Raw genomic sequence first — 15,048 nt, forward strand, 5'->3', positions numbered from 1 at the left:
CGTGGGCAATGAAAGACACCATTTTATTCTCAGGATGCTGTGCGCTCTCAGAAGCGCGGTCATATACTGAGAAAGTCTGCAACCACTTGTCCCTCCCACACTTGGGAAATACAGCCTCACCGTGTGAACAGGCCAAACGCTTCAAAGTCACTGAAACCCTCCAATTTTCCCATACTCTAACACAAACAAAAACGAATTCATTTGTCTGTCTCAGTTGAAAAAAATTTTAATTTAATTACTGAAACTTAGAAATGGACATTCTTGATCATTTGATTTCCTCTCTGCTAAGAACTAAAAGGAAGTCCTGTCTTCTAATGGAATAGTAAATGGCCCATGTCTGCCACTTTTGACTGCTGCGTGTTTAAAAATGTTTGTGTTAAAATAAATGTAATCATAAGGAACTGCCAAACGAAACTATGAACGGATTTGTAAGCATATGAAAATATATTTTGTTTTGTTATAAAAGTATTCATCTCAACAAGAAAATATAACCTCACTCAGTCCTTAAAGTGATCAATAGATGCACTTGACGAATACCCATGGAAGAAGAGGTTTCCTCTCTGCACTCCATGGGGACAGGGTCCTTGCTGAGTGAATGACATGACGGACCTGCTTCTGCTATGGCCAGGATCTGGCAAGATGCCTGCGCTCCTTACAGAACGCCTCTCAACCATGGGAACAAGAAAGGCATTTATCGTCCCGCGTGACAGGAAGTGTGGACACAGGGAGGCTCTGGGTGGGGGACATTCTCAACCACATCCTCAAGGATCCAGCTGGTCATCCTCCGAGAAGGGATGGATATGAGGGACATCATGAATGTAAGCTGGCCACCCGACCAGGCCAACAGAGTCCATCCAAAGACAAGGAACTGTTTCTTACTTTTCTAAGAACGAAGAAGCCTTTCCAAGAAGCTCCCCCTGCAAACCGCCCCTCACAGCTCACTGGCCGGACTGGGATGACACTCCCCTCCTCTGATCCATCACTGATAAAGAAAAGGGATTTCCTTCCCTGGTTTATACCTTTTAAGATTCATTCTCTAGCGGTGATAAGGTCCCCTTCCCTAGGAGGAGATACCCGAACAAATCAGGGTTCTTTACAAGGAAGAAAGGGCTGACTGGATCTGTGATAGGGGACCAACGGTGCCCCAGAGTCAAGGACACCCAAACCCACAGCCACCAGCCCAACAGCAATGGGCACTTGATCACTCCTTCCCCTGCCCCTCAAAAATATCTAGATCCTATTTTATGGTTTAAAATCAAGGGTTGTTATTTAGAACTTACATTTGATAGAAAGGAATGCAATATTTAATTTTTTTTTAAATCTATCAAGCACCCTAACACTTAAATCAATTATAGAAATAGCTAAATAGTTACTGCTTTAATGAACCCTCCTATTATCAAATTGTGGTTTTAAGGAACCTCGAGAATGTAAAATAATAAATGCAACCCAGATGTTCACTAAAAAATGAAAACAAGATTGTTTTTACTTCATAGCAACCAGTAGGTCAACCCATTTCCTCCTTCAGAGAATTCTCAGAGGACCACAAACTCCACTCAAAGACCATGTGTTTCATATGTATCTGTCCACAGAAAAAGGAAACTCTGCTGTCCAAAATAAACGGAGAATATTATATGTTCCCATGAAAGTGAATTAGAAAATTGCAGTAAGGCTGGGTTTACACGCTGCCAAACATCTGGATGAAAACTGAAAAAAAATCACTAATTATCTAGATATTGGGAAATACTTTTCAGTCATCATCAAAATGTCCAGTTTTATAGCTAACTGCTGCTTTTATTAATTACAGAAATAAGTTTTTCAAAAAGAAGAGTACAGTAATTAAAAATAACCCTTAAACCCAGAGTTGAAGACAGAACTTATTTTCTACTATTTGAACAGTGCTCCTGGTGACTTACTGAAAACTAAGTCAGCTCAAAGAGTAAATTTGCTCTGTGAAAGCAAATTACCAAATCTTCTTAGACAACTAACCTGACTCAGGTGAGTCTAATATTTACAGAATAGTCTATTTGTCCACAATTAATGCCTGCAGAATTATCTCCAGCCACCTTATAAACCCCTCCAGAATCCGACGTCTATTGTATCAATCGGGGAGCCGACGACAAGACGCTGGTAAGTTTGGTTAACTTCAAAAATCAGGTTGGAGAGCTATGGATCTTCTACTCTGATTTAAATGATTTACTCTTCTCCCACAGCTCCAAAAGAGATTCTATTTTAAGCAGCTTTTTGGCTACTCTGACAAAATCTGTCTTTTCAAGGCACATGTTTCAATAGTCCCGCCTCACAGCAAATGGATACACCTGCTTCCTAAAGGATCTGCCAGCAACTTTGTAAGGCTGATCCATCCCTCCCGAAGTTACGCTAAGAGCGCGACCATGCCAACAAAAACACTGTGTGAACTCACCTGGTGTGAATTACCTTTGGTCCTTTATCAAAATCATTTACGTAAGAAACGTTTCAAGGCAAGACACACACGCCTTTCCCTCACCGAGCCCCACCCCAGCGGCCTTCCTGCCGTTCTCATCACGGGGGCAAACTTCCACCCACGGGCGTGGGGCAGGCTTTTCCTAAAGCAAGAAAACACCTTTCCAGGTCCCTCCTCAGCCTGCTCCCTTTCCCCCAGCCCAGAAGATACTTCTCTAGCCTGTTTCAGTGCACCTCTCAAGAGCTTCCAGTGCAGCTGACCACCCTCTCTCCTGAAAACACGGCTCCTCCCTTAACTTCTGCACAAACCGCACAACCTCCGAGGAGCCTGGGACGTCACTGGCTAACCTTTCCCGGTCTCCTTTGCTGGGCTGTCCCCAGCCCTGGGACTTTCCCCTTCCTCTCGACTCTCTCCCCTACGTGATCTCTTTCATCCAGTCCCATGAACTTCCCAACGCTTATCTCCCACCTGGTCAGGTCTTCTAAGCCACCGACTCTCACAGCCACCTGCCTTCCTACCATCTCCACCGGGACGTCGCACTAACCTGTCCAATTCTAAATACCAAAACTGAACCCCTGAGACGATGCTTCCAGTAAAAGCTGACTAGTTTGTGACAGACCAACCCGTCTGCCAAGAACAACGAAAAGAGCTGAACAAATGATAAGAAACAACTGTGTGAAGGTATCAGGGAGCTACCAATGCAGGGCGGACTCAGGAGGCCAAGATCCCAGAGGCAAGTGCAGAGACGAGCCCACAATCAGAGCCACTTTTCTCCTTGAGACGTTTGCCAATTCACTGCAGAAGCCAAGAGGCCAAAAAGCTAAGCCAAAACAAGTGGTGGGGAGTCTGAGTAGGCCGGCAGAGCCTCCAGCAGCCTCAGGGGGCTGGGGGAGAGCTGAGGGGCTGCCAGATAGAAGGAGCCTAGTAAACACCCACGCTTGCAGCCGGGACCACCAGAGAGCTACATCAGGAGGGGGCAAACCAATGCTTACAAGTCTAACATGGTGTTCCCCTACCTTCACTGCCTGCCAGAAGCCTCCCTTGAGGAGAACTGCCCGAGTCCCAGATTATCTCTACAACTTCCCATACTCATTGTCTACAAGTTAATTAACAGGTATGTCTAAAGTCAGGACCCCATGACTGAAAACCAAGGGTAGAACAGACAACAGAATATACTCACGAGCTATCAAATATTGACATTCTCAGACATGGACTTTATAATAACTGTGATTAATAGAACAAGGAAATTAGTTTACAAGATGAAAAGTTTCAGCAGAAAATTGGAATCTAAAAAAGAATCGGGGTGCCTGGGTGGCTCAGTCCGTTAGGCGTCTGCCTTAAGCTAGGGTCATGATCCTGGAGTCCTAGGATCGAGCCCCACGTCAGGCACCCTGCTCAGCGGGAGTCTGCTTCTCCCTCTGCCCCTCCTCTCTCTCGTGCTCTCTCTCTCTCTCAAACACATAAAATCTTAAAAAAAAAAAAATCAAAGCTGAAGAAGGCAGTAACTGAAATTAAGAACTCAAGAGATGGGTCTCATTGCAGGCTGGAGGTGAAGAAAGGATCAGTTCGCTGAAATACGGGTCAGAAGGAAATACTGAGCGGGAAGCATGGACAGATGAGGATGAAAAACACAGAGAAAAGTTTGAGAGACACACAGGACATGATGACAAGGTGGAGTCCCAGAAGGAGAGCCAGGGAATGCAGCCAAAGGAGCGAATGAAGAGATAATGAGCAGCAATTCTCCAAACCTAATGTAAGATTAAGTCTTGTCACGGCACCACCAAAAAGCAGAACCACCACCGCCAATCCCAGCAAGGGCAGATTCAAGGAAAACCACATCTGGACACATCACAGTAACAGCTGAAAATGAAAGGCAAAGAGAAGACTCTTAAAAGCGGCCAAAGCAGGGGGGAAGGGCGGGGGAGGAGACATTACCTTCCAAAGAACAAGACACGTACAGCGGACTTCTCAACAGAACCAATGGCAATGAAACGACGGGTCAAAACACTGCAAGAAATTAACTCGATAACCTACAACCGTACACCCGTGAAACTATTCTTCAAAAGTGAGGGCAAAGTAATGACATGTTTTGTTTTGTTTTTAAAGGAACCAGTTTTTTTTTTTTGAAGATTTTTATTTATTTATTTGACACAGAGAGAGAGAGAAAGAGAGCACGCACAAGTAGGCAGAGCAGCGGCAGAGGGAGAGGAGAAGCAAGCCCCCCGCCGAGCAGGGAGCCCGATGCGGGACTCGATCCCAGGACGCTGGGATCATGACCTGAGCCGAAGGCAGATGCTTAACCAACTGAGCCAGCCAGGCGCCCCCAAGTAATGACATTTTTGACAAAACAAACAAACAAACAAAGAAAAGAATCCTCCGAATGGCTTTCTCGCAGCCCTACCTCCCCAGACTTCCCGTGGTCAGGCAGCAACACCAGCATCACCACCTTGTCACCCGAGCCGAACCTGGAAGTCCTCCACGACTGCTGCCCCTCTAGCCTCCCAGCTGTCAGCACCTCCATCTGATTCTCCAAAATACACCTCGTCACTGGTGAAGCAACGCATCGTTTCTCACTCGGGAGGCAGGCCAACATTCGGGAGTCTGACGAACGCCCAGAGTTGAGGACCATGCCCCCCAGTGAGAAAGCGAGCTGTCAGCAGGTAAGGAAACCAGCAGCCTGCCTACACCCGCACGCGCAATTCTGGAGCTACCCTCCAGAAACCCCCCCCCCCCAAGCCTGTAAGAGCAGACAAGCCCAGGAGTTCACCTGGGTATGTAACAACAATGTGAAGTCTACATCCGAGTCCGACACGGGACAAGATAAATAATAAGATGTTACAGCCGTTCCATGAAAGAAACAGGGTCTACATACGGTAACGTGGATAATCTCAAATGCAAGCTACGGAACAGGCCGGACAGTACGATGCCATTTTTATAATTTTAAACCAAGAAGAGATCTTCACCTTGTTTATAGGCACACATACCTATGCTAAAGGATAAAAATCATACAATGGACCCAAGCAAATTCATGTCTGCCCTTAGGAAATACACAAGGGAGGAGGGGAGTAGGACCAGGAATCACTCTAGTGACCTCAACTTTGACATTTAACAAATATTCACTGGAGGCCAACTATGAGCTGTGTTCCAGGTCTTGGAGTACAGTCACGGGTAAAGGCAGACAATATTCCCGCTCTCGTGAACCTCACCGTCTTAGAGAGAAGAGACAATGTACAAGTATGGAATAGGTACGGGGTGGTACGCGTTAGGGAGCAGGAAGAGGGTGACACTGGGGGGCTATTTTAGAGGGTTGGTGAGGGAAGCAGACACGCGGACAGAAAGCTGGATGAAGCCAGAAAGCACGCAGCAGATACTCAAGAGTTCGCTGGGGAACAGTGTGCGCAAAGGTACCGAGGCAGGGCGTGCCTGGCACGTTCCTGGAATAGCAAGGAGACCAGCGTGGTCACGAAGGTGGGAGGAAACATCAAAGAGAGAGCAGGGGATGGAGCAGGGGTCAAGGACGGGCCCCCAAGGGAAGAATGGTTTTTACGTTGTTAAAGGGTTATTTAAGAAAAAATAAGAATTTGTGACGGATGTGGCATACAAAGCTGAAACTACTTACTACCTGGCCAGCTTACAGAAAAAGCTCGCAGTCCCCTGGACGAGAGCCCCCGGACCTGCCCTGATGGGTCCTGGGGGCCACAGTGCGGTCTGCAGGAAGGTTCTAGGCTGAGGACAGCGCAGACTCAGAGAGGGGGTGACATGACCTGCTCTAAAGGGATCACGCTGGCTGCTGTGCAGACAAGGATGACAGCGGGGAAAACATCAGAGAGCTAAGGCAAAAGCCGTGAAAGATGGCACCAGAATTTTCACCAGAGCAACAACGATGTTGCCGTATGCAGAGATGGAGACTTACCTGTGATGCTGGAATTTTTTTTTTTTTTTTTACAAAAGACCTAAAACAATGTCACAGAACATTAGCAGCTATTCTATTAACTCTGAGCAATGGGAAAATGAGTGTTTCGTTGTTTTCTGTACTTTTCTGTGTCTTTATATAGATATGCCATACACACGCACACACCACATATATCTCTTTCCCGTCACCGCTGCCTTGGCTGCCCAATCCCCCATGCCCGTGTGACTCTCACCTGAACACCTGCAGTGCTCCCACTCCCACAGTGGGGTCCTCAAGTCCTCCCTCCTCTCCTGCGATCCATCCTCCACTTAGTGGCCAGGAACACTCTTAAGGGCAGAGGGTGCAATGCTGAAGAATGTGGCCTCTGGAGCCAGGAAACCTGCACTCGAACCCCTGCCCCAACCCTCACTGGCTGTGACATGTGACCCAAGTCGCTTAGCTTCCCTGTGCCTCCGATTTCCAGTTTATTCTGCAAATGGTGACAATGTTACATGTCTGACCGGGAACTGCCAACAGTACGTTAAGATACATAGAGCACACAGGACAGGACCCCACGCACAGACAGCACTATGTAAGCACTAGCTAAAATTACTGAAACATAAGTCAAATGTCATTGCCCTGTTTAGAATCCTTCACTGGCTTCCAGTGCTTAGAACAAAATGTGAATTCCTTTCTTACTGAAGCTGCTCCTTCCAGCCTGCTGCCTGTCCCACTCTCCCTTTAGGCCACACCTGACAGAGAAACTTCCTCCTCAAAGGCTTCCCCGGCCTACAGGCTTCCCCTGCCTCTCTCCCACTCCCCCTCAACACCGGACGATTTCCTTTAACACAGCATAATCTGCAATTATTTTGTGTGTCTGTTTACCTTTCCTGTCTGTCTTCCATCTAAACAAAAGCTCTGGGAATGCAGGAAATTCATCTGCCTTATTCACCACTACTCACCCTTGTGCTAAGCACAGGACCTGGCATTTGGTAGGGGCGTTATCAATATTTGCTGCATCAATGTTCGAGAATATGCTCTAAGCATACTCTGAAAAGCCCTATGTGTCACTTTTTTAAAAAAGATGTATTTATTTATGAGAAAGAGGGGAGGAAGGGGCGGAGGGAAAGAGAGAATCCTGAAGCTGACTTCTCTCAGAGCCGCGGGCGGGGCTGGATCCCAGGACCCTGAGATCATGACCGCAGCAGAAATCCAGAGTCGGCCGACCAACTGACCGAGCCACCCAGATGCCCCTAAACATTCAAAGGAACAATAATTTCCTGTACATGGACTGGAAATATAGGTGACCTATTTTATAACTCTCTACATTTAAACTGTTATTTTTTAATACATAAAAACACTCTCAGGATGCCTGGATGGCTCAGCTGGTGAAGCGTCTGACCTCAGGGTTGTGAGATCAAGCCCCAAGCGGGCTCCATGCTGGGCGTGGAGCCTGCTTAAGATTCTTTCTCCCGCTCCCTAAAAAACAAAAACAAAAACAAAACAAAACAAAAAAACTCTCAAAAGGGTGTTTTCTTACCAGCATACTATTTTTCTATGAAACTGTTTTCCAGTTTGGGAAGAAGTAGAAATAAACCTTTCTGAATTTCAAAAAATAAAGAGGCACGGAGCAACGGCTCTTTGCACTTACATTGCCCACCTGCTTAGTTCCCGCCGCCCTCCCCAAACAGGTGAACCTAATTCTGGGTTCCTTACTTAGCTTTCCTGAGAACTTTCACACACAGGCACTTCCGTTAAAAAAGAAATGGTAGAATACAACGCACAGTTTCCTACACTTCGCCTTTGTAACTTGGGAAGATATTTTGGAGATCTTTCCACATCAACTCATAAAGTGCAGGGGCGCCTGCGTGGCTCAGTCGGGTAAGCGTCTGACGCTTGACTTCGGCTCAGGTCATGATCTCAGGGTCCTGAGATCAAGCTCCTCGGGCTCCCCATCAGGCTCTGCGCTGGGCATGGAGCCTGCTTAAGATCACTCACTCCCTCTGCTTCCCCCCCCCCCCGGTTCCCCCCACCCATGCTTTCTCCAGTGTGTGTGCATGCGTGCGCGCTCTCCCCCCTCTAAAATTTTTTTTAAAAAACATCATAAAGTGCTTGTTCACTCCTTTCTACGACTTCATTCACCGTCTGGGTATAAGGCTGAGGGTGGACGCGAGTTATTCCTCATCTTTCACTATCACAAACAGTGCAGTGAATAATTGTGTACCTAGAGTATCTCCGACATGCTCAAATACACCTGGCAGATTAAATGCCGAGAGCCGTTAGCGCAGGCGCAAAGGATTTACACGCTTGCAACTGTTTCCAAAGCTGCTGCGGCCCAGTGCCTCGGTATCCACCAGGATCCACCCAGAGAAACAGAAGGCCCTCTAAGGAGCTGAAATGGAGGAAATTTCATACACGGGGCTGGTTGCACGCATGATGGAAAGGCTGAGAAGTCAAACAGGAAACGGTAAGACAACCCAGAGACCGGCAAGAGCAAGAAGCTGCTACCATCTATCTCCACGTTGGAGGGCCAAATGGAAGCGCTATTTCCAGGGCCCAGGGGGCTCCGTCAATGGGCAGGAGCTGGAGCCACAGGGAAACCCGGCAACTGCCAGACAGGGTCCGAAGCAGAACAAGAGGAGCAGCAAGAACCCAATTTCCCCCTTCCTCCAGTCACCACCCCCCCCCACCCCCGCCAAAGGCTCCCACCCGCCAAACCTAGCCCCAGGCCAGCTGACCCAAAGGTCTGGGAAATGTTGCCTGCAGGGGTGAGTCCCTTGACCGGCTGGCCGGGGAAGGGCAAGCGATGGATCTGAGCCAACAGGATACAGGCTGGCGCTGTAACTAATTTACCCTCCTACCGCCAACAGATGGTTTCAAACATGGGGGGGGGGGGTCCCTGCTTGCCTGACAGGTGAAAGGTGGGCTCTCAACCTGGTCTTAATTTGTATTTATTTCATTAGGAGGGAGGCGGAGCACCTCTTCACGTGAAGCACACGCTTAATCCTCATCTACACTGATTGGGGGTGGAGAGGGGAAAACCAGTAAAGTTATTCACTTCATCTGCCACAGATGGTCCATTCGGGAACATCAATCAGGCAGATTCCCAAACTGAGCATTAAGATGGTGGCAATGAGCCAAACTAGCCAGTCACCTGCCAAGTAGAGACAAATCTCAAGAACTGTTCTAGAAAAACTGTGCGCAACAAAGCCCCGAAGGAATTAAAAATACCTTAACTACACTCTGCACACATTATAAGTAACAATGTGTTCTTGTAATCTTGTACCCCCCCCCCCCCCGTTTCTCCTTAGAACTGCCTTCCTACCATTCACACCACCATCCTCTCCCCTTATCTTGCATTGAAAGAACAAATAATACCCCGGGGCAAAAATTTAAATTATAAAAATAGCAAGTCAGAATCATTTCTGAAGTCTTTTAACCCTACTCACAAATTAGCAAAAAAGAGCTCTGAAATGATCTTCCGTGCCTAACTACCCTTTGAATAGATTATTTACCCTATCTTGTAAACAAGCTGCGGCTGACTTCCCCATGTACAGTTCAAAGTTCTATCCCATACTCTAAAAATATATACAAAGTTTTTTACTTTTGGCTGGCAAATGACTGGCAACTGAAATTATTCTCTTTCAAAGGGCTGAACTTTATTTTTAAACGTGTGAATTTTAAAGCAAAGAATTTTTTTTAAATCTAAATGACAGTAATAACTGCAAAGAACTTTAAAGAGGTAGGTTAACTTCAAAACCTCCAAAAATAGTTAAATATAAACACATCAAATGTATTCAATGACTCTTATTTCAAAACTCTAAGGCTCTCACCTATCCAAAAATACTTATTCTAAGATTGCCAAATTTATTTTGAAGTGTCTTCTACAATACAAGGAAGATAGTAAACCTTATCGATAAAAGTTAAAAGTTGTTTTCCAGCACCTACCATGCTGCCAGGCATTTTAGCAGACAAATAACTGCTCATTGTTGATTGTTCTAGTCAGGGAGATTAAAAACAATCACACCCCTTTCCCAACGCAGGGTACTTTTTTACGTTTTTTTTTAATTCAAATTTGAAAGTAATACACATCATTCCAGAAATGGAAATATACAAAGAAAACAAAATATCCATGATATCACCGGTTTTTACATTGTTTCAACCATGCTATATAAAGCAACTGCTTGTTCTCAATGGTTGTAACATTTCATCAATAAACTTCCCATGATTTAGCCCATCTTTCTCCAATTAGGCACTGCTATTTCCAATTTTCTACCATTACAAATAGTGTAATGCCCATCTTTGGGCATGAAAAATTTTCCCCCCTAAATATCTCTCCTGGGAATACAATCTTGAAATTAAGAGCCCAAAGAAAGTTTTAAGACTTTGGATAGTTGATAACATCCTTTGTTATGGTACTCAAGATCTGTAAACTGCTGGGCCACACTGACTTCCTTTCCTAATCTTTACATCTGCTTTTACCTTCAAGCCGTCTACATTTCTGTATTCAGAGATGGAAACACCTTCCAAGCAAAATCGCCAACCCAGCAATGTCAAATGTTTAAATATTATGGTGGTTTATTTTCTAAGAAGGAAAAACTGCTACATGCCTGTTGTTACCCAAATCGTGACAGGCAGGAAGCAGGGTATCTACGGAGAATCCACTGCTTAGAATCTTCAGACAGACAGCCTGGCTGTAGGAGGGCTTGCAACTGGGCTCCTTCTTTCCACAGCACTTTCTTTCATAAACAACACACCCACTCGATGCCACAGTGCTACCCCTAGCTTTAACTGTGAGAACTGAATTCGCCAAATGCCACAGTGCGTGCCAACTTCCCACCATCGCAGCCGCATCGCTCCTTGGGGCACAAACACTTCCCGCTGGGCAGCACTTACAGTCTAGAAGGCACCTTGATTAACCACTTCAACCTGAAAGCGTTCGATACTGCTGATTCTTACAGGCAGCTGCTCCAGCAGCCTGTAATTAAGATTTTTTTCAAAATGCTCCCTCATTACCAGGGGTTCTGAAGATTCGGTCTGTCAGCAAAAGGAGATCTGTAGCAAAAGTAAAGAAACTTCGGGTGTCCCTGTATGATAGGGGTATTAACCCTCCGCTTTCCAAGGCAACGACCCCCTCCATACACACGCGTAATGCCCCTGTACAGACATAATTCGCAGCATGACACAACAGTAATTTGCATGCCACTAAGTAATCTACAACAAATGCAAATCCTCCTGCAAGGGGTAACTGCACGTCACGCAGGCAGCCCGGTTTTCTGGTCTCAACTCAGTGCCGGCTGTCCCTCCCGACTCCGACCCTCGGCTGCTCGGACTTATTTTTTTGGCTTATCCTGTAACGTTCCTTATTTCATAAAACGCGTGTGCTCTGGTTGCCCCCTCCTCGTTGAAGCCTCCCCAGTGACCACTTCTGACCCAAAGCCCGAAACGCTGGTACGGTTTTCAACCCTGTCGCCCCACCCGCCCCTCTTGGACCCGGAGAATCCCCAATTGGAAACTTTCCCCCTCCCCATTTCCCGGGGACACCCCCCTTCCCACCACCTGAGAAAAGACGCCGAGGGGGTCAGCCTCCTGCGGTCGGGCTCCGGAGGGCGTGGACGCCCTTGGCGACGAGAGGCGGGGAAGGTCGCCCCCAAGGTCCCCCACCCCGGGAGGGCGACTCCCGAGCCCTGCTCCGAGTCCCCAGGCCGCCCCGGCCGCGGGCGACCCCGGCCTCGCCCCGGACCCCCGCTCCGGCTCGGCGGCGACCCCGCCGGCCCCCTCCGCTCGGCCCCCCGCCGGCGCGCCGCGGGCCTCGGCGGTCGCCAGCAGCCACCGACGCTGCCCGGACCGCAGACCCTGGGCCCCGGTCCGGCCGCCCCGCTCCGGTCCGGCGCGCCCGCGACCCCCGCCCCAGGCCGCCAGTCGGGCCGGCCACACCTCCGACACTCACCGCCGCCGCCCTCGCCGCCACCGCCGCCGCCGTCTTCGTCCATGTTGAGGCCGCTCCCGCTGCCGGCGAGCCCGGGGCCGCGGGCGGTGGGCGCCGCGGGTGCGGAGCGCGCGGGCGGCCGGGCGGCTCCAGCAGCGCGCGCGCCGGGTCGCGGCCCGGGCCTCCTCCGGCCGGGCGGGGCGCTCGCAGCTCGGCGCTCCGTCACGTGACGCGTAGGCCCCGCCCCCGGGCGCGGTGGGCGGGACCGGGGGCGCGCGGCCCCGCCCGCGGGAACGCGCCCGGCCCCGCCCGGACCGCGCGGCGCGGGCCCGGCGGGCCTGAGACGCTACCCTGGGGGCTCGCGGCCTCGGGACCCCTGCCCCGCCCCCCGCCCTCGCGGGGCCTGGAGACGCGCGTGGGGTCCCGGGCGCGGGATGCTACTCCTACAGACCCCCGGCGCCGAGGGTCGTCCTCGCACGTGCGCTCAGGAGAAAAAGCTTAGGAAACGCAAGCCTTCAAAGTCGGGCCGTCCCCCTTCGGCCCCGAGGCATTTCCAAGCAATTCCAGCCTTTCAGCTTTCTGGTGGATAATGGAGGCGATCCTTTGCTGGCGACGAGCGCACTTTAAAATTAACAAAGTGTCAGGCTGGACCCGAACCCCAAACCCGCACACCTGGGGCCCACCCTCAGCGCGCTCTGCAGGGGCTGGCGGGGCCGGCTGGCCTCAGATGCTCTCGCGGTGTCTCTCCAGTCTCCCTTGGAGAGCTACCAGCTGCCCTGGATTTATGATGCCGAAGGAGCCCTGAATTCAATTTCCCGTGGGCACAGCCAGGGTCCTAAGCGCAGGCCTCATGGGCACAAGGCCTCGGCTTGTCCTGCTCCAGATCTTCTCTGAATCTCCTTCCTCGCTGGGCATGTTGTTTCCAGTAACTCCCCCGAAGCCCTGAATGTGGCCCCTCCCCAGCCCTTCTGCTCATCTAGCCTGAACTAAATTGCATTAAAGAAAAGGAAACTCTGTAATGGAGGAGATAATTCATCTCTAATATAATTTTCCAGCAACTGTTTTATATTTACAAATGGCCTGTTTAGTGAAAGGATCCTTCTGCTGTCATTCATCCAAGTGGACAGTTTTCACCTTATTGTTCAAGGTTGTGGGATGATTCCAGGGTTCAATCTCCTAATGACCTCAAGAATTAAACACCCAGCATTCCAGCGCTTCTCAAGTGACAGAGCACATTTCTGGGAGCAGAGAAGATATTTGGCAGCTTATGTAACAAACGGGCAACAGAGAAGGGGTCTGGGTGTCAGGAGATGGAGGTTTGAGACCCGGCCCCCAGATCTGGCTTCCTGATCTTGTCCCTGTCGGCTTGGTTATCTTGAAGATAACCGCATGGTTACTGAGAAAAATGACAGCACACGCTGAACTTGATAATGTGATATGTGGAGCTTTGAACTCAAAGATACTATCAATTATAAAAGCCTTCAAATGTTAAATTCCCAATTCTTTAGGTTTCTCAACGTGTGATCCAAGGGGCTTCTCTCAAAGTTTGAATCTGAAAATTCCTCTCCGATGTCCATCTAAGACAACGCCCATCAGAGGAAAGCATGGCCCAGTTATTTGTAAGCAGCATGTTACATTATCCCCACAGCTGAGCCTGGACCTCCACTTTGACAAAGCCTGCAACAATGTTGGGGGAATACGGGCTTAGGGGGTCATTTTGTTCTTGAAGGGAGAACTTAGAAGACTTCAAAACCTTCACTACTCAAAGAAATCACTATCTAATGGGAAAATGGGAGGGGGGGTGCTTTTCTCCAGTATGTCTTAAATCACACGAAGATAGCATTTATCTCATCTGTTCACATGCAAGTTGCCCCTACATATAGGAACATTAAGTATCCTAGTTACCCATTAAGACAGGCATTCACTTTATGTCCAGCATGTGCGTGGTGCCCTCAGAAGTTGAAAGCTTTACAAATGAATTTGTAAGGAAGACAATTCGTGCAGCAGACATCGCTCCAAGATAACAAGTGTTAAACCCAAAACCCCGTTGCAATCACTCAGACAATAAATATTTAGGCACCTGCTGTATCCCAGGCACTCTCCCAGGTGCTGGGAATATGATGATGAAAAAAGATCAAGTCAGTCCCTGTCCTCAGGGGACTTAAGGCAGAGAAGGATTACAGCCATTAAGCAAAAAATTACACAAATAAATCTGTAATTGGATTTTGATGTCCTACCCTATTTCCAGACTTTTTCACAGTGTTTGCTGTTTCCTGTGGATTGGCTTTGGAGCCTTGAAACGCCTTCAGACTGAGACTGTAGTCTGTATTTAATCTGTCTCCACGATCCACCGCAGGGCCTGGCCGTGCTAGAGAAAGGGAGAAAGGAACGGCATTCGTTACTGCTCCCGAATGAACAGGCCACCAAAAGCAGGAGGCATCTTGAAAACATGTTGAAACCCATTTATCAGCCCTCTGACCATTGCAGAAATAGTTTAAGAAATCAAGAATGTGCACATTCCGGAAAGGTCAGAGGACTTCTCCTTTGTACATTCATCTCCATCCTCCAAGTGGAAGTCCATGAAATTGGACAGAAATGTCCTCTCCCGGCACTAAGGTCGCAAGAGCCAGAACCCTGCCAAGCCTGGTGTCCTGCTCAGCCAGAAAGAGGCTGCCCAAGCCGCCCGAGCTACGGCTGCTTCAGAGCCTGCCCAGAGCCTCTCCTGTCCCCTCTGATGGCCGTCAAGAAAAGCAGAGACAGCAGAGACTGTCAGCAGATGGGAACCTC

The 15,048-nt window shown here is 48.8% G+C and overlaps 1 protein-coding gene across 2 annotated transcripts in view; it reads right to left on the reverse strand.

Moving 5' to 3' along the window:
• The window catches only part of CYTH3 (cytohesin 3), an 83,569-nt gene extending 71,157 nt beyond the window's left edge, over window positions 1-12,412 (reverse strand). The window contains exon 1 of one of the 2 annotated variants that reach the window (XM_057315513.1): window positions 12,283-12,412. In XM_057315513.1, the coding sequence (XP_057171496.1) occupies window positions 12,283-12,325 (43 nt within the window). In that variant the 5' untranslated portion in view covers window positions 12,326-12,412. Of the gene's footprint in view, window positions 1-4,188; window positions 4,498-12,282 lie in introns of those variants that run through there. The other variant, XM_026516287.4, reaches the window with a different exon arrangement.
• Window positions 12,413-15,048: the final 2,636 nt, after the last annotated feature.

This window comes from Ursus arctos, unplaced genomic scaffold (genome assembly GCF_023065955.2).
Source record: "Ursus arctos isolate Adak ecotype North America unplaced genomic scaffold, UrsArc2.0 scaffold_2, whole genome shotgun sequence".
NCBI classification, from domain to species: domain Eukaryota; kingdom Metazoa; phylum Chordata; class Mammalia; order Carnivora; family Ursidae; genus Ursus; species Ursus arctos.